Raw genomic sequence first — 20,075 nt, 5'->3', positions numbered from 1 at the left:
TCGCCCCTACATGATTGCATCACACTTCTGCTCCTTGAAGAGTGCTCATTTCGCCGAACGCGAGTTCGGCTCGCCTTCCACGAACGCTTCCGTTGTGCCGTGACGTCATCGTCGGCAGTTAGCTAGCAACCTTTGAACCTTTGTTTGCACTTAAATTTACATTCTTATACAGTATAATTTAGACATCAATAATTTTAACAATACAATTCTATTTAGACATACAATTTTCTTCTCAACTTTACTTCTTTCTAAGGTAATTGTAACAGGTTTTCTTTTATATTTTTCTTACTTAACTAATAGTGCAAACATTTCTAGCTCAGAATTTTTTGTTTCTTGTTAAATCTTGAATGAATGACTTTTTGTTGAAAGAGTCCCCATTCAAGATCTCACTATTCTTTGGGCATTCACTCATTCTTTCTTTTACTTTTAGCATAACAGTAAAATTCTTTTGTGTTGCTTTTAGCCTGTGCAGCCAATTTCTTTCTACTCCAACTTAGCCTTCTATACAATACTCGTAACTTTCCTGGCCTGAACTTTATATATTTCATGACTTCTCTCACTCTTATTCTCATGATATCCCTTCCACATTATCTTCTTACGAATCCCTTGTTTAATAAGATTGCATATCCATTTCATTCCCATTCTGTTTGTCCTTCGACTCTGCTGACACATTCAGATACTGCATCATTTAAACATCTTTTCAAAGCTTTCCATGCACTGTTGATATCCTTCTCATTCAAAATATGATACCTTGAAACCAAAAATATCATTCTCCTGAGTATGTCATAATTGCCAGATTTGTAGTTCAGCATATAGCATGTCACTCTCCTGAATTGGTCATATTTGCCACATTTGTTATTCGGCATATAGCCTGTCCTGATTGGAACATTAATATAATTTAATACTGCTCAGATCAGTATGGCATGATCACTTTCATCAGCAAGTGGCAAAACAGTCACATCCTCAACTGTTTTGCTACCTTCTGATGCTATGATCAAATCTAATACTCTTTGTCCTTGAGTTGCTTCTTGAGAAAGTTGTCACACAACAGCTCAATAAATTCTCTTTCATTGTTATCAAGTTTTCTCAGCTAAATAATCAATGTAGATGGAAGTACTATTATATTAAGTTATCCAAAATGATTACTCACTTAGCATCAGTCAGGGTAATTTGGTGATGCATTTCATCATTTCCAGCAGCTGAACCACAGTTTGTAGCAACACCAACCATATATTTCATCCTCTTAGCCTCAACACCAGATAGCCTCAAACCTCAAAATGCTAGGACATTATTACTAACTATTATTGCTTTACTATAATATATATATATTCATTTATTTATTTGCTTTAAAAACATAAGTTTTAAAATAAGAGCTCAATCAATGAAAAACTGCTTAAAAAAACATGGTAAACTTACTTCCTGCAAACTCCACAGTGAGCCATTTCTCCTCTTTGACTAAATTGTCTATATGCTTTACCACAAAGAGGACAAGCAACTCCTTTATTTCTCTGCTGGTAACAACTATCACATACAGTATAATTCATATGCCATCGAGAACTTGGTCCATTGCCTGGGGTTCTGGCGCCGCAGTCACCACACACACGACAATTCTAAAGAAATTGCATATTTTCATAAAGATTTTTTTATCAAAAGACTTAAAACCCTACACATCTATTAATCTGCAACCCAGTTTTATTAACTGTAAATAAGTCATAGATGACAAATATACCGAATGATAATTTCTCATTTCAATTCCATAAAAACAGGGGAATATTTAAAAAAATGCAAAATTAATGTTGCTTTCACATAAAAGAATATTTGAAACTTGTCAGCAAAAACAATAGGCAAAATTACAAATTGATTTTCTTTCTTGAAAGAATTAGTGTGATCTGTTATTTTAAATGCTTGATCAGATGATGACTTTATGTCTCTCTCTCTCTCTCTCCATAACGTTCAGAAACTGAGAAACCTATACAGTGGTGCATACACAAAAGATGCATTTTAGTGAAAACTAGCTTAATTTTTCTCTACTAATTTTCATTTGCAAATCAAAATCTAACAGATCTTATCAATATCTACTAACATACTTGACCAACTACTGTAATATTTTGTGGGGGATCTTTCAAAGTGTTCACTACACATATCTCCAAGGCTGGCTTGGAAGAAATCCATGTGAGAATAATGCCAGTGCATTTTTAGAGGCATACTTTTGAGTCTCATTGCTTTTAGGCAAGAATCTGTTCGATCTCTTACACATTTTCAGTCTGAAGTCAGAATCAGCATTCTATTTTAAAAAAAAACTGGAAAAATATTCAAGCTCTCCAATTGCAGATAATTCAAAGTATGTTACTTTCAAAGTAGTCATCATTCAACAGATTGCATCATCGTCAAATTCCTGCCATGTACCCTCAAGGGGTGTACAGGATATGATAGTACTACATGAAAAATCTACATCATTACTAACTTCCTATCTCCAAATCAGTCTGTTACTTGTCAAGCCTCCAACATTATCAGATCTTATATTTTATTGTCTAAGGCACTTTGTACCGTATATTTATTGCTCAGAAAGATCTCACCAGTTTTTGTCTTTTTTGTTTCAGTCACCCCTATTATGTCGATCTGGTACTTATCTAATTCCTCAGTTAGCTCCATTTCTTTGCAATTCAGGCTTCTTATGTTGATATTACCGATCTTTAACTCTGGTGATGTTAAGTTGGGGTGTATTTTCAGATTTTTTTAATTTTTTTATTATTATTATTATTATTTGTCACCTCCAGGGAGTCCAAAGACTCATCGAGAGAGGACATCTACTCTACAACTCTGCTTCCACCACTGACAATCCACCAACTGACCGCAACTACACCAACGTCATCTACCACTGACCACCACCACTAGTGTTTCCACAGACAATCACAAACATCCATGCCCATGGCAGGGGAGAGCGGACACTAACCACTCGGCCAGCCAGGCTGGCTTTTTGTTCCAGTAGCTGACTTTTCACTGTTTGCCCTGGTTCCCTGGCAAAAACAATGGGGCCTTGTTTAACCGGGCGACACCCCAGCTGGCATGAAATTTTGTCATGTTGTACCATCATTTTGTATTTTGGTTTAACCAATAGGAATACAATTTAGTCGGCTAAATCCCAAATTGCCAGCCCATCCTCATTCGTTCAGTATCCAGGTAGATACCCAACAGGGTGCACCATGAGAAGGTGAGAATTAGCCATTAGGTCAGAAGCCCTGGTCGGTTCTCCGCATTCTTTTAAAGGCTATGTGAAGGTCTCCTCTCAGTTATACAGCTTTGACCCTTAAGCACCCCTTAGCCTTCCATACAATACTCGTAACTTTCCAGGCCTGAGCTTTATATATTTCATGACTTCTCTCACTCTTATTCTCATGATATCCCTTCCACATTATCTTTTTACGAATCTCTTGTTTAATGAGATTGCATATCTATTTCATTCCCATTCTGTCTGTCCTTCGACTCTGCTGACACATTCAGATTGCTTATTGATGATAGAAGTTTATTTATAATAAATATTCACTTTTGTTAACTGTTAAGAAAAATTTTTATTAAGCATAAAATAAATAAATACAAAAGGGAAGCAAATATTCTTTGGATCCACTGGCTTTGAAGAGACCCTTTTCTTTTTCACTAGACACAAAACTGAAATGAAGAGGCTAGGTACAGTTTTCATTTATGGACTAAATATGCAAATAACAAAATATGATTGACTTAATGTACAACATATCATGGAGACTATCATGTGATCATTAGTCCAACAATCTCAAGATCTCCTTACTATAGAGGAGGCCTTCAATTAAGAAGTTCAGGATTGTGACATTCAGTCAATGCTCACTATAGTAGGCTCATAGAAACCTTTAGAATCTGCTTTATTGAGCTTCCGATGAATTTTGGTAGTTTCTATAGTGTGTTTATTATAATTAGGTTTGATATGGTGAGAGATGACTGTAATTAGTACTATGCCTGGGCCTTTATGCTGTGAAAATGCCTCGGTGTGATCAAAGCAAATACTGGCTAAATAATAAATGAAACTTTTATAAAACATTAACTATTATTGCTAAATTTCTGTTTCTTTTATAAAACATTAAAACACAAATGACTAAACTAGTAAACGTGATGTCTAAACAAGTTAAGTACTTCACTCATACTCTTGGATTCTCTGTAATAAAGAATGAATTAAATGTTTTCATGTACATTTACTTTAGTAGAAATTCCAACTAAAATTCAATTCCACTGCTTTCTCTGATTTTCATATTATATTATACTGGATATTTAATCTCAAATCCTGAAACTGATGCTAGTGTACCACTACATTCTTCCACCTATTTTCTTTTTGAATATCTGCCTACTTTCTATATAGCAGCAACTTTCTTCAATCTTCTTCAGTCAAATATAGATTTAACATGGTTTTGCAGATGACAGTGCACTGCATTGTTATCTGATGAACCTTGCACTACACAAATTAACAAAATTAGAATATCTACTTTTTTGGAACTGTAAATTTTGATTTCCAAGCCATTAGTCATTAGGATTCTGATAATTGTGTTAAGTTCAATGCTAGCAAAAAGTCTTAGTTCTCATAAAATATCCTTCCATTGAACATTAAGCAATATTCAAATCTCTCAATAAAATGTAACTCTTAATCTCATGGTCTTTCTTGGCATAAATGGAGGACAAGTATTGTCACATCACCATCCAAGAAATCGAATATCTGCCTTTTGGTACAGGCATTATTTTGCCTCCAAACAAATGTTATTCTGTATAAATCATAAATCCAACACTAAACATTGTGTACTATTTTAACATTTCAGATGCATCTGAAACCTAAAAAATTCTTAACTCAGTACAGAAGAGAAATCAGACTGATCAATAATACCCCATGTCTAACCCATTCACTGCACTCTCTTTCAGAAACATTTAGTTGCTACTGTGTATCTTTTGCAGATGTTTCTGTGGTTGCTATTCATCAGCACTGACAGTGATAAATCTCTGACTCTGTTAAGACATATACAGTGGCAAGTTTCCAACTCCTTCAGGTGAATTCCAAATTAAGATAACAAATTTTGCTTTTTTTGTATATTGCTTGTGTCCTTTGGAACAGTCTGTATTCAAATGTATTTTTGAAACAACACATGTGAATAGGACTCGCATATGCGAGATTACCATAAAAATATATAAATGAAAAAAAAATAAATAAATAATAATAATAATAATAATAGAAAAAACTGCAAGCCTTCTTCCACCCCCAATACTTTTTTTTTAAATTAGCAAATTAACTAGACTTGATATTTCAACATATTTTTGAAACTATGTTTATATATGTTAGATCCTGAATGAAGAATCTTGCAAAGAAATCATTCATTCAGGGTCTAACATACTAAACTTCACAGACAAAGAGAAATACCTGCACATCAGCTGAAATTAAAGTGAAATTTCTTCACATATGTATAAAATTGCAATTTTACTTTATGTACCATGTATTTTAATCCATTGTGATCATATTAAGATCGAATTAGAGGTCTTAAAAAAGAAATTTGTTAATATTATTTAAGCCTCACTTTAGCTATATAGAATGATTGTGAGTTACCAGATAGATATTAAGTAACAATTCATAGAAGGTATACAACTACATGTGTCCAGCGTCAAGCAGGAGGCAGCAGGTTATGCGGAAAGTACGTCGACGCAAATTCCGTGAATACAAGAGTATAACAGCAAAGGGGAGAGCAAGGGGATGAACCCAAGGGGAGAAAAGATATAGGTCGTGTGCAAAGGGGACGCCAAAAAAGGGAGCTCGAACGAAGAATATAAGGAAATGAGTGCCGTATTGGCTCTCTCTATCTTGTCTTATCGTTTTTCCTGGTTCGGAAGTTGGCCAGTGGTTCGAGTAGGGGGGGATGAAGCATCAGTGTTACGATGTCAGATGGCGAGCTTTCCTAAGAATGTTGTAGGATTCCATGCAGAGCTGAAGGTGAAATTTTCCAGCTCTAGCAGAATCGAGCCCTCGCTGAAGAGTCCCATCGAGAGGAATAGAGATGCTTCCTGAGACGCAAAGAATCGAGTCCATGATTGGCAGTAATTATGACAATAGCGTAGCGCCTACGTTGGCATAAGGACAGCCAATAGATAAGAGGTAACCAGACGTACACGTGGTGCTGAAAGACGTCGGAAAAAGTTCGTAAAGTAGAATTACTCTATTTTGCATTTAGAATTCCTTAGAAGAGAGAAAATTACTCGTGAATGTAAATTATGAACATTATTCTAAAGAACTTTGTGGACAGACTAATTAGATAGTTAGCCTCCTTTTGAGAATAAGAAGAATTGTTTGGAAGAGGTCTTTTGTGTTGTATGCAATTGATTTGACATAACGAGATTACGATTGTAGACTTATAGTAACTGAACATTAGAATGTTAGTTATATTATCTTATGAATAGCTTGCAGAAAGGAATTCTAGCTTAACACCATATCATTTGCTATCTATCCCAATTATCAGTGACTGTGTCTTACATGCTTTATTACCTTTGATTTAAATTTTAAGTGTGTTGATCTTTTAACTCGAGTTTCCTTATTTAATATTGAGATAAATTGAATGCCTGAATTTCTTTAGTGTATTTTGCTTTGATATTCCAATAAACATGATTTATTTGCCTATACCTAAGTCATGCCTGACTACGATTCCAAATTACCACTTATAAAAATAGAACCTCTTTTGGCGGGAAGGAATTAGAAAATGTATATAATCATAGATTTAGGTCACGACTGCAGTCTGAATCTATACAGCCATATTAAAGTAAAATATAGTGTAAGAACGCCTCAGAATCTAGTACTGTCTCCCTGAGTAAGGATCTTTTCTGCTATAGGATACTGGCTGGCTGGTGCAGCATAATATAAATTTGCCAGTATCCGAAGAGGAAACAATCCTAGATGTAAGTATATTAGGCCCGATATCTGAAGAAGTAAAATAGCGATTGAAAGATAGAAAGGGAAGTTATAAAATAAGAAAAACAACGACATAACACATACCTTACATTTCCAGCCACTTTTGGGAATGGTAACTATCATTGGTTTAAGACAAAACGTATGGTAACCTTTATCACAAGTGTCACACACAAGCATCTTATTATCATCTCCGGGTTGCCTACTTGCAAGTATAACAAAAAAAAAAAAAAAAGAAAAAAGAAAAAAAAATGAAAGAAAAATCTAGGATTATCAAAATTCTTTCTAAGGATTAGTAAAATAGGTTAAGTCAACATTTAAATAACAACTAATGGAGAGGAGGGGGGGGGTATTAAGGATTTTTTTTTCAGTGGTTATAGTGCACTAGTTGTCATGACATCCTGTTCTAGAGGCTAACTTATTCTCAAGAACAGGATGACTAACTTGGAAGACTGAAATATCAGATCTGAAGAAACCAGAGTCATAACAGATAAGAATAATTTGTAAGAAAATTATCTACATAAGTTGGTAATCGTATAAATTTTCATGAAGTACTATCACAATATCCTGTACACCCATTGAGAGTACACATAAAGAATTTATTGATGGTAATGATATATATATATATATATATATATATATATATATATAATTCATCAGCCAGCCTTGAATGTAGGACTGGTGCAATGGGATGTACTGTACTCAATGGAACTGTACAGAACAGTAACTTGCACTATCATTTCAATTTTTTTTTTAAATTCTGAAAACAATCTGATTATAATGTGAAAAATAAATAAATAAATAAGCGATGATAATTTCAAATTGTTTTCCCAATAAAAATAATTATAATGGTGTTTTACTGAAAAGTCATATTAAACCTAGGGTCGACACATCATTTTATGCCAAATGTAAATCAGGGTTAGTATGCTCATATTCATCTACTGTTTTTCTTTTTTTTTTTTTGAAATATTTGATCCACACACAAAAAAGCCACATGATCTATAGCACATTAGTGCCATCTGTGTGCAAGAAGAATAGAAGAAAGGGGGAATCTGTTTACATTCGAGGTATGGTACCGTTATATTGACGATGTATTTCTCATCTGGGAACATGGTGTTGACAACCTCAACTTTTTTCTGGACCACCTCAACAAGTTTCATCAGAAAATCAATTTCACATGTGAACTTGAATCCGACGACTGTCTCTCCCCTTTCTGGACTTAAAACTTACGAGATGCTCTGAAAATATCAAAATCTCCATTTTTAGAAAACCCACTCACACAGACAGATACCATCATGCTTCTTCCCATCACTACCCTCCACAAAAGTTTGATATCATTTCAACCCTGGCACATCGAGCCAGATCGTTACTTACAGATGAAACAGAAATTGATTACGAACTGAATTTTCTCAAAAGGTCTTTCGTTAACAATGGATTCTCTCTTAAAAAGATTAATAAATTTCTCTCTGTCCACCGCTCAACTGCTTTTGAAGATTCTTCTCCACCAAGAGCTTTTATTTCGTTACCATATATCAGCTCTCTCTCTCCCCAAAACTAGCCAAAATGCTTCAGAAATTCAACATTAGAACTTGCTCCACTACGTTTCCTAAACTTCGATCCATACTAAGTAGACCTAAAATGAAACATCTTCCTACTCAGTATCCAGGAGACTATAAGATTTCGTGTGATTGTGGCAAACCATACTACAGTCAGAACTAAATCCATCCTTTTATGCATGGAAGAACAGCAAAGAGACATTTCCTACAACAGAACTAGGGCCAGCGCTCTCTCTAGTCACGTTCTCTTGTCTATCAACTCGGATGAAGGCCGCCAACACCTCGTAGACTGGCCACAAACTTCTAATATCCATGTGTGCTATAATGAACTTGAAAGAAGAATAGTTGAATCTAGAGAAATATCGCTTGATTCATTTCATATTAATAACAGCCTTAGCTACAATATTTCTGATGCACACATTGCCACTGTCCAATATGGCGCACTCGTGTCAGCTCACGCACGTAGTCAACTTCATTTGGAATTCAAGCATGCATTCCTGTTTTTAAATGTACGTGTGTGTTTTATGCTAGATCTGTTAATGTATTTTATCATGTCTCTGTTATTTTTTATTTAATTCTTTCCCTGTGATACCTGAAGAAGTTGAATTTTCAACAAAACTAGTCGTATCTTAACATTAAACTTTTCTTTCTCGGTATAGAGTCATTTAAATTATTTTTTACATACATTTTCTACCGAGTAAAATTATGAATAATAATATTGGTTTCTATTAACATGTGTTTGTACAGTTGACCCTTGAACAGTTAAGGGTGCCGACTCCCGAAAATCCACATATAACTTCCCAAAAATGTAACTACTAATAGCCTACAGTTGACCAGAAGCCATACTGATAACAAAAAAAAAAAAAAAAAACAGTCTATAAAAAAAAAAACAGTATATATATATATATATATATTTTATATACAGAGAAACAAGTTATGTTATCTCAGCTCAGGAATGATACCACAGGAATGGAAGGAATGTATGATAGTTCCATTGTACAAGGTTGGTGCAAAAACTGATGTGTCTAACTACAGACCTATTAGTATCTTTGGTGTGATAGTGAATATTTTAGAGAAGCTGGTAAGAACTTGCATACAGAAATGGGTAGACAAGCATTCTATACTCTGCAGGGAACAGCATAGGTTTACTAAAGGAAGGTCATGTTTTAGCAATTTGCTCACATTTTATAACAATGTTACAGCCGAGTTGGATAAAGGGAATGGATACACTATGATAATGTTGGATTTTTCTAAGGCATTTGATAGGATACCACACAATAGGCTGTTGTGTAAATTAGAGAATATGGGATTGGAACATAATCTATTGACAGGAGATGGTTGACAGACAGATATCAAAAAGTGGTATACAGTGGGTGTGAATCTGCCAGATTTAAGGTAACCAGTGGTGTACCTCAGGGTTCAGTCCTTGGCCCATTATTGTTCAATCTATACATTAATGACATCAAGCAGGGTCTATCATCAGATTTGCAATTGTTTGCTGATGATGCAAAGATAGGCAGGGCAATCAGGGATGCTACTGATATTCAGCAATTACAAAATGATATGAATAGACGGGAAATCTGGGTAAACGAAAATGGCTGTCAGTTTAATGTTAGCAAGTATAAAGTTATGCACTTTGGCATGATTAGAGTTCCAGCGGCATATTATATTAGCAGGGTTATGCTACAAGAAACTGAAGAGGCAAGGGATCTTGATATATTGGTGGATAAGAATTTAAAGTTCAAAAGTCACATAGCAAAATTTGCAAATACAACTCAGAGGATAATTGTTATGTTGAAGCGAACCTTGACATGTAAGGATAAGGAAGTAATTTTGCCTCTTTATAAGGCTCCGATACGGCCACACCTGGATTACTGTGTGCAGATTTGATCTCCCGGGTTCCAAGGGGATAAAGAAGCTGTGGAAAGGATGCAAAGAAGAGTTACAAAGATTATATCCAGATTATGAGATTTAGATTATGAGGACAGATTGAGAGTATGTGGATTACAGACTCTGGTTAACAGGAGACAGATGGGTGATATGATAGAGGTCTATAAACTTTTGAATGTTTTTGAATAAACTTTTTCAACTGATGAAATTTTTCGTTATATGATAGGTGAGGAGAGAACACGGGGGCATCCATGGAAGTTAAATTTACTTGCAGTCAAGAATGGGGTAAGAGTTAGGTTTTTCTCCCAGAGAGTGAGCCGAATAATTTGCCCTTACAGGTAGTGAGTGCATCTAGTGTGAATGAATTCAAGGTATGATAGCTGGGTTGGGTAATTTAGAGCCTCCCTGGAGGTCTCAAATAATAATAATAAAAAAATAAAAATAAAAAAAGACAAGCCTCGATTAAAGAATTTCATAAAGTAATGAGCAACCCACTCCTCCCCCTGCACCAGTCCCTCATAAATCCACCTAGTATTTGCCTAAAATCACGAAACCCTTTCTGGTCCATGGACAAACTCTCTTCAGCTGCCTTACCATCAACACCTGACATGTGGAGAGAACAATGGTCCAACAATCTTCCAACAAATGGTTTCCTGGTCTTTCCATTCCTGCAGAATCCATCCCTGTTCTGAGACTCATATTAAACAGCCTGGTCAAAGGAACAGCCAGGTTCAGCTGAATACTCTTTTAGCATGCTGATATCCCATCAGTCCCTATTGCTTAATTCTTATTCAGTTTGTGCAACATCTCTAATACCTCGTCCTCATACACCTGAATTTTTTCATCCAGTGAAGAGGTAGCAGTGAGCTCAATGTCTTGTACACCAGGTTGATAGCTTTTAACAAAATGGTCACTCATTAGTTGAACAACTCCTTCTGCATCTGTAACCCTCATGCCATCTGTATTTAGAAAAGTTATTCTTTCAGATTCATTCTTTCTTTTACTTGCAGCATATTGATAGAATTCTTGTGGGTTGTATTTAGCACAGAGCTAGTTTCATTTCATACTCAGACTTTGCTTTCCGTACAACAGTTGTGACTATTCAAGACTACTGCTTATAATTTTTATGACAGACATCATCCTTATGCACACAGTATTCATTCCACATCATCCTTTTCTTACGAATCTCTTGCTTAATAAGATTACACATCCATTAGACTCCTACTCTATTTATTCTTCATCCTTTTCTTACGAATCTCTTGCTTAATAAGATTACACATCCATTAGACTCTATTTATTCTTTGAACTCTCGTGACATGTTCTGACATCGCAGCATTCAAGCGTTGTTTAAATGCTTTCCATGCACTGTTGATATTCTTCCCATCTATCAACCGATCCAATTTCACTGAACTCAGTATACTCCTCAATTGGTCATAATTTCCTGCTTTATAGTTCGGCATGTAACCTTTTCTGAATGGAACATTCATAAACTTTAGAATTTTGTTTAGATACTCCATAATATAATCATCTAAGGCTCGTGAGATAGGACTGTCCATTGGTGTTCATTCAATATGTAAAAAAATAGGCTGCATTGATGGTGAATTTAAATAGTCAACAGTATCTTCTAGAGGGAAATCAGATTGTAAAAACCATAAGAGTCTCTTGTAGTACTGATGAATAGGCAGACTGCATCAAAAAGAAATCATAATCTTTTTATTAGATAGATATAGATCACTTATTTTCTCTTTAAAGTCAAGACTGTTTTTGATATAAGAACTTGTGTGGCCTGTGGGATTCTGAAGATGTCAACAAAGATGTTTTGCAAGGTAGTAAGTGTTAGAGACAATGCCGTTCAATATAGGACATAGTAGGTTTGCCATCCTTATGTATTTCAGGAAGACCATAGAAACAAGACATGGCATGATGAATTCGTCGCCTCTCAACAGCAGTGGCATCCCAAGGTTAAACATTGTCTAATAATTTAATTTATTGATTAGACTTTTTGTTGAATCCCTGCTGATCACATTGTAGGTTGACCTATTTGCTAATAAAATATTAGTTTTATGATTATACTCTTCGATTCGTTATTGCGATTCATGTTTTGAATGTAGTTAATGGTCTGTCTCCCTGATGATGTCTTTGTAATGCTGGATGAAATATATTGGTTTTTGAATAAAATTCTATGTATTTTTTGTTACATGTGCAAGCCTTCTTGAAATTACCCTGACATCAAGCCTCTCCTGGCATAAACACATTACAACCATTGCATCCTCAGCTTCTAAAAAACTAGGATTCGCTCTAGATGCGACTTCACCTCCGAACAGCTGTTAACCTTATATAAATCACAATTCCATCTGGCTATGGAATACTGCTCTCACATTTGGAGTGGGGGCCCCTAAGAGCTCCCTCAAAATGCTTGACTGAATACAGAGGAAAGCAATTAGACTTATTAATGACCCATCTTTTACCAACTCACTCCTCCCACTTTCGCACAGACACTGCAGGTTTCTGCAATATATATATTCTATAAATATCTCCATGGCAAATGTTCATCTGAAATGTTTATTGAAATGTAAGCAAACAAAGTTTGTGCTTAAAGTAATTTCAGGACTGCGCAACTCGTATATAGAAGCTAACGACTTCACATCACTTGCCTTAGTATCCCATAATGCAGAGCACGTATCCTTATGGACATGTTACGCATTATGGGAAGGGATCATTATAGGACTTCAACCTTTAGCATCTTTAATTTATGAAGATAAAGATTTTCTAGATGTGTGGAGTAAATACTTTGAAATACTGCTAAAGGAAACAAGCAGCATCAGCATGGTTGTAGAAAACACCAAACAGTAATGCAATCAGGAATATATATCCATATTTGAAGTATAAAATAGCCATCAAAAATATGAAATGTGGAAAGGCAGCGGGAGTAGATGAAATTCAACCCAGAAAACCTCAAGTATGGAAGTATAAAAGTTTTATAGTGGCTAGCCTGCATAATTCAGGAGGCCTGGTCAGAGAATCAAATTCCCAAATGATTGCAGAAGAACTCTCACAGTGACCATGTATTTCCCACTAAAAAGGGAAATAAAATTGAATGTGAGAATTGCAATGAAATTTTCCTACACCAGGAACTTGTATAAATCTTGAGAAAAGGTTAAGAAAATTGTGGAAAGGAAGCTTGGCAAAAAATAAGCTTGATTCAATCCAAAAAGAGGTTATCAGGATCCGATTTTCACTTTAAGCCAAACAGCTGATAAATTTTGGGAATATAACAAGGATTAAAGTTTCATAGATCTGGAAGAGACAAGGTGCAAAGAGGAGCAATCTTCAAAAATGCTACAGCTACATTGTGTAAATGGAACATTATACAGAGTAATACATAGTCTCTATTGAAGCTCTAAGTCAGCAGTTAGATTTGAAAGAGGTACATGATTGACAAGGTTGCAAATTATCTCTAATGTTATTCATTATATATATGGACCACATTATGAAGGAAAATGATATTAAACTTGATATTGGTGCCTCTAATTTTAACTCTTCACTTTATGCAGATGATGTGTATAACATCATCTGAATTCTGAATAAATCCAGCACAAATATGCAAGACTCTGAGTAAACTGAGTAACTGTTGTAATAAATTTGATAAAAATCAGCAATAAAAAGACAAAAAGACAAAAGTTGGGTATCATAGATCCCCAAAACCTTCTTGGGGATCTAAATAGCAGAGTAGGAAATGATTGTCAGACATACAAAAATATTCTGGGAAAATGGCAAATACCTGTTGGATTACTGCTCAGGGCATGGACTGGTTATTACTAACACCATGTTCCAACATAAAAACGTGCACAAATTCACATAGAGAGAAGAGGCAAGGAATAAGAAAAGTCTCATTCACTATGTTATTGTTGATAGAGATGTGTTCTTCGTGGTGCAGGACTCTGGAGTGTACAGAGGATTTGAAACTGATCACTATTTAGTCTTGAGCAGGATAAAATTGAATTTCATATTGGAAAGAAGAACATGTAAGAGACTTTTAAAGCAAATTAAAGATGAGCAGCTCTCAGTTGTGAACTGTAGACTAAACTACACAAACATTATTCAAGAAAAAATGAAAGAGTATGAGAACAGGAATCAAACCTTGAAGATTCGGTGACAAGCCCTAAAGAAAACACTGATTGATTCAGCTAGAGAGGCATGTGGTGAAGTTGTCTGCAAGGATAGAAAAATCAGAACTAAATGGTGGACACAGGAAGTTAAAGAGGTAGTGAAAGAAAAAAGAAAGCATTTCCTGGCAAATAAGTTCAGCTTGTGCTCTTAGAGAATACAGAGACAAATGATGTTACACTTCTAAATAAATCCACTACAAGTCTAAGATTCCCTGATTAAATTGAATAACTGTTGTAATAGAAATGGCATGAAGGTCAGCAATAACAAGACAAAGACAATGAAAATAGGCAGGCGCACTGAAAATATCAACTACATTGTTAATGGAGAACCTATGGTAGATTAAATGTGGAAGATGGTAAATTAAATGTGGAAATAAACAACAGAATCAACAAGCTGGTATGATAAGAAGTCAACTGAATAAATTTACAAGGAATAAGAGAGAAATTAGTCAAAAAACACTAAATTAGCTGTATAGAAGACAGTGTTCAAACCAATTTTAACTTATGGATCTAAGAGCTGGGTTAGAAATAAAACACTTGACCAAAGACTGGTGCAAGACTCTGGAGTGTACAGAGGATTTGAAATTGATCACCATTAAGTCCTGAGCAGGATAAAATTGAATTTCATATTGGAAAGAAGAACGTGTAAGAAAGTTTTAAAGCAAATTAAAGATGAGCAGCTCTCAGATTTGAACTGTAGACTAAACTACACCACAGACATGAGAATTTAAGAAAGATTACGGGTGTGAACAGATGGCATGAATGGCAATATCATATTAAAAAAAGGATATTAGGAATGAACTTGACATTGTTAGGATCCAAGAATGAGTTAGCAGAGCTAATCTCAGATGATATGATCACTTCAACAGAATGGGAGAGGAAAGATTAGCAAAACAAGTGTTCTCTGGCAGTTTGGCAGGAAAAGAGACCCAGAGGAAGACCAAGATATAGGTGGATTGCCTGCCAACCTGGCAGAGAACACTTGTTTTGCTAATCTTTCCTTGCCCTTCTATTTAAGTGACCATACCACCTGATATTAGCTCTGCTAATGCATTCCTGGATGCTGACAACGTCAAGTTCTTTCCTAATATCCTTGTTTTTAATATGATATTGCCACTGATGCTATCTGCTCACGCCTCTAATCTTTCTCAGGACTCTCATATCTGTGGTATCTAGTCTTTGGTCAAGTGTTTTAATTCTGACCCAGCTCTCAGATCCACAAGTTAAAACTGGTTTGAACACTGTCTCGAATACAGCTAATTTAGTGTTCAGACTAATTTCTCTCTTATTCCATATGAATTTATTCAATTGACTTCCTACCATACCAGCTTTGTTGATTCTGTTGTCTATTTCCCTATTTAATTTACCATCTTCACTAAAAATCGTGCCTAAGTAGCTGAAATGTTTTACTTGTTCCACAGGTTCTCCATTCACAACGCAGATGACATTTTCAACGATTCTGCCTATTTTCATTGTCTTTGTCTTTTTATTGCTGACTTTCATAAGATATCTATTACAGCAGTTATTCAATTTAGTCAGGGAATCTTGCAGACTTGTAGCGGATTTATTTAGAAGTGTAACATCATCTGAATAAAGCAAAGAGCTGACATTAACATCTCTAATTTTGATATCATGTTTAATATCACTTTCCTTCATAATGTGATCCATATATATATAATGAATAACAGAGAGGATAATGTACATCCTTGTCTCACACCATATTTAATATTAAACCATCTTCCTGTACTTCCTTCAATTCTAATTGCTGACTTACAACTCAAATAAAAACTAAGTATTGCTTGATATAATGCACCATTGACACCATATAACTGTAGCATATTGAATAGCTTCTCTCCTGGCACCTTGTCATATGCCTTTTCCAGATTGACAAAACTTAAATATAGATCTTTGTTATATTCCCATGCTTTCTCAACTACTTGTCGTAAAGTGAAGATCTGATCCTGACAGCCTCTATTTGGCCTGAATCCAGCTTGTTCTTCACCAACCTTTTCTTCCACAATCCTTCTCAACTGTTTCTCAAGTATACTTGCATATATCTTACCCACTCAGTAGGGAAATACCTCTGTAATTCTCACATTACGTTTTATTTCCCTTTTAAAATATGGGTACTATGAGAGCTCTACTCCAATCATCAGGAATTCGTCCCTCTTTCCAGGCTTTTTGAACTATGCACTGTAAGACTTTTATACCACCATACATCAGCATTTCTGGTCGAATATCATCTACTCCTGCTGCCTTTCTGCATTTCAAGCCTTTGATGGCTTTTTCTACTTCGAGTATGGATATGTATTCCTGACTGTATGCCTGTGGAGTGTTTTTTGCCACTGAGCTATCACTGCTTGTTTCATTTAGCAATTTTTCGAAGTAATTACTCCATAGTTTAAGGATATCTTTTTCTCACATTTTCATGTCACCTTTATCATCTCTAATTCCTTTTACAGCACTCTTTCCTCCATTCCTAAACTTCTTCAACAACCTCCAGAATATTTTGTCACCTTCTTGATATTTATTTTCTGTTCTTGCCAAAGTTCCCCAATGACTTTTGTTTAGCTAGTTTTACACAGTGTTTAGCTTTCTTACATTTGTCTCTGTATTCTCTAAGAGCACAAGCTGACTTATTTGTCAGGAACTTTTGATATGCTTTCTTCTTTTTCTTCACCGTGTCTTTAACTTCCTGTGTCCACCATGGAGTTCTGATTTTTCTATCCTTGCAGACAACCTACCACATGCCTCTCTGGCTGAATCAACCAGTGTTTTCTTCAAGGCTTGCCACTGAATCTCCAAGGTTTGATTGCTGTTCTCAAACTCTTTCATTTTTTTCCTTCAATAATCTTTGTGTATTTTAGTCTACAATTCACATCTGAGAGCTGCTCAACTTTTATTCGCTTTAAAACTTTCTTACATGTTATTCTTTTCAATATGAAATTCAGTTTTATCCTGCTCAAGACTAAATAGTGATCACTTCCAATTTCAGATAATTATAAATAGAAGTTAGTAATGGTGTAAATTTTTTATGTGGTACTATCATATCCTGCACAGCCCTAGGGTATAAATTATATATTTAGTTTAATCCTTTATCCAAGTGTAAGCAAACAAAGTTTGCACCTGAAGTATCTTCAGGACTGGGGCAACTTGCGATAAAGGTGGTATAAGTTCTCATCACTTGCCTTAGTATCTCCCACAATGCAAAACACATATCCTTGTAGACATGTATAATGTTATGCATTAAGGAAAGGGCCACTACCCAGACAGGTTTTGACGTTTATTGAGGTCTCATCAGTATGAGCCAGACCTAGTGGTTTGGCTCATACTGATGAGTCAAAGTAATGGAGAAGTCAAATTCCTGACATGTAATACCCTTGAGGGTATATGTCAGGAATTTGATGATGATGAAAATGGGAAGAAACATTGAAATCAACTGTATTCTTAATGGAGAACCTACAGAACAAGGAAAATATTTCAGCTATTTAGGTGCAATTTTTAATGAAGATGGCAAATTAAATAAGGAAATAGACAACAGAATTAGTAAAGCTAGTATGGTGGGAAGTCAGCTGAATAAATTTATACGGAATAAGAAAGAAATTAGTCAAAACACTTTTAGGTGTATACAAGACAGTGTTCAAACCAATTTTAACGTATGGATCTGAGAGGTGGGTTAGAAATAAAAGACTTGATGAAAGACTAGAGACCACAGATAGAGAATTTAAGACAGATTTGTGGAGTGAACAAATAGTATCAATGGCAGAATTGCATTATTATAATTTCATATGGAGTTTTCCCCTATCCTGCACAATCCCTTAGGATGGGATGAGCCCTGTTAATGAGAGATTAAATATATTTTATGATTGTAGATCCGTGTGTGTTCACAGGGCCGGTTTGCCTAATTCTGTGGGACAAAAAACCTTAGTTTCTGGGTGGAAAAAACCCTCTACCTCCATATGAGACTGGCTAACTCACCTTTAGTCGAAAGAGACCAGATACAGGTCTCTTTCCTCATGTCGTGGATGGGAATCAAACCCAGGTGTTTCCTGGCCAAAGGGCTTCATCTATACCAACTGAGCTATGGAGACTGCAATGCTGCAGCCTCCATAGCTCAGTTAGTATAGATGAAGATAAAAATGAGGATGTTAAGAAAAAACTTGTTACTATTAGCATTCAGGAATGTGTTAGCAGAGCTAATCTCAGATGGTAAGGTCACTTAAACAGAATGGGAGAGGAAAGATTGGAAGCAAGTGTTCTCCCAGTTTGGCAGGAAAAAAGACCCAGAGGAAGACCCAGAGGTAGATGGATTGATACAGTAAAAATTGCCTTAAAAGATAGAAATATACAATCTGTTTAATGTTGGAATCTTGACAGATAACAGATTGATTTGGAGAAACTGTAGCTCTCAGATTTTCATTATTGTACAAGGAAAGAACTAGAGGTGGTTCTGCATGATGGAGTAGCTATTCTTGTGGTCAGTCATTCTGCTTTCCATCATGTCCAGCTTAATGCTGCTCTGGAAAGCAGCAATTCAGTTATCCATGGGATTTCTTATTACAATATGTTCAGTTTATTTACCAACAGGTGCTGCGTTAAATGCTGATTTTGATAACCTTATCATGCAGCTGCCTAAAATCATACTTCATATTGGTGACTTTAACAGGTGCTCTGTAGGGTAATGCCAACACAAATGGACAAAGTAAAATCACTAAACAAATTCTTGACAAAAAGGACCAATCCTTTTTGAATAATGGGCTCAATATGTTCTTCCATATACCTACCCTCTCATATTATGCAATCAATTTCACAATCTACTCCCTTACCATTTTTCCACTGCTCATGGGGGATCTAAAAGACAACATACATGGAAGCAATTATTTTCCAATTATTTGACGTCTTTGTACAAACTATGTCCTCCTACACCGATGCCCATATGGAAAATGGACTTGGCTGACAGGAACACCTTTTCCTGCCTTGCAAAACTTAATGCTGATACAGTCATCAAACACTTAGCAATGAAGCAGAAAAGTATGTAACAGATAGCAATATCCATGCAGCAATAGCCTCTATTCCAAAAACATCTCAATTTACACTCTATTCAAAGTGTCGGTGGGACACAGAGAACTAGGTAGCCAAAAAAAGAACAACACAGAGCATGGGGTAAGTTTCATAGATACCCCACCAAACAAATGTAATAGCTTTTAAAAGTGCTTGGGTCAATGCATGTTATGTGAGATGTCAGAGTCAAAATCAATCTTGGATCAAAATACTTCTTTGATTAATCAAACAACCAGTGTTAAAATTGAAGGGCATAAAATCTGAAAAATGAATGGTAAATACAGAATACATCATTCTGAATTTCTTCTATCCTATATAGAATGGGGGTGTGGACCGATCTTCATTGCTTCATCTTTATCATGCACTTATATGTTCAAAACTGGGTTATGGGTATAATAACCTACAATGGTTTGATCCCATCCATCATCAAGGTAGATTGGA

General features: G+C 35.5%; 1 protein-coding gene across 1 annotated transcript in view; it reads right to left on the bottom strand.

Annotated features, from left to right (window-relative positions):
• LOC150093819 (histone-lysine N-methyltransferase 2C-like) overlaps nt 1-20,075 on the bottom strand; it is a 1,065,326-nt gene that overhangs the window by 864,504 nt on the left and 180,747 nt on the right. The window contains exons 12-13 of the mRNA XM_090412524.1: nt 7,046-7,160; nt 1,417-1,610 (exon numbers count right to left, since the gene is read on the bottom strand). Of these exons, the coding sequence (XP_090268650.1) occupies nt 1,417-1,610; nt 7,046-7,160 (309 nt within the window). The remainder of the gene's footprint in view (nt 1-1,416; nt 1,611-7,045; nt 7,161-20,075) is intronic.

The sequence above is a fragment of the Typopeltis vanoorti genome, chromosome 23 (genome assembly GCF_054136105.1).
Source record: "Typopeltis vanoorti isolate ZY-2024b chromosome 23, IOZ_Tvanoo_1.0, whole genome shotgun sequence".
NCBI classification, from domain to species: domain Eukaryota; kingdom Metazoa; phylum Arthropoda; class Arachnida; order Uropygi; family Thelyphonidae; genus Typopeltis; species Typopeltis vanoorti.
This window is presented reverse-complemented; position numbering and strand designations above follow the sequence as displayed.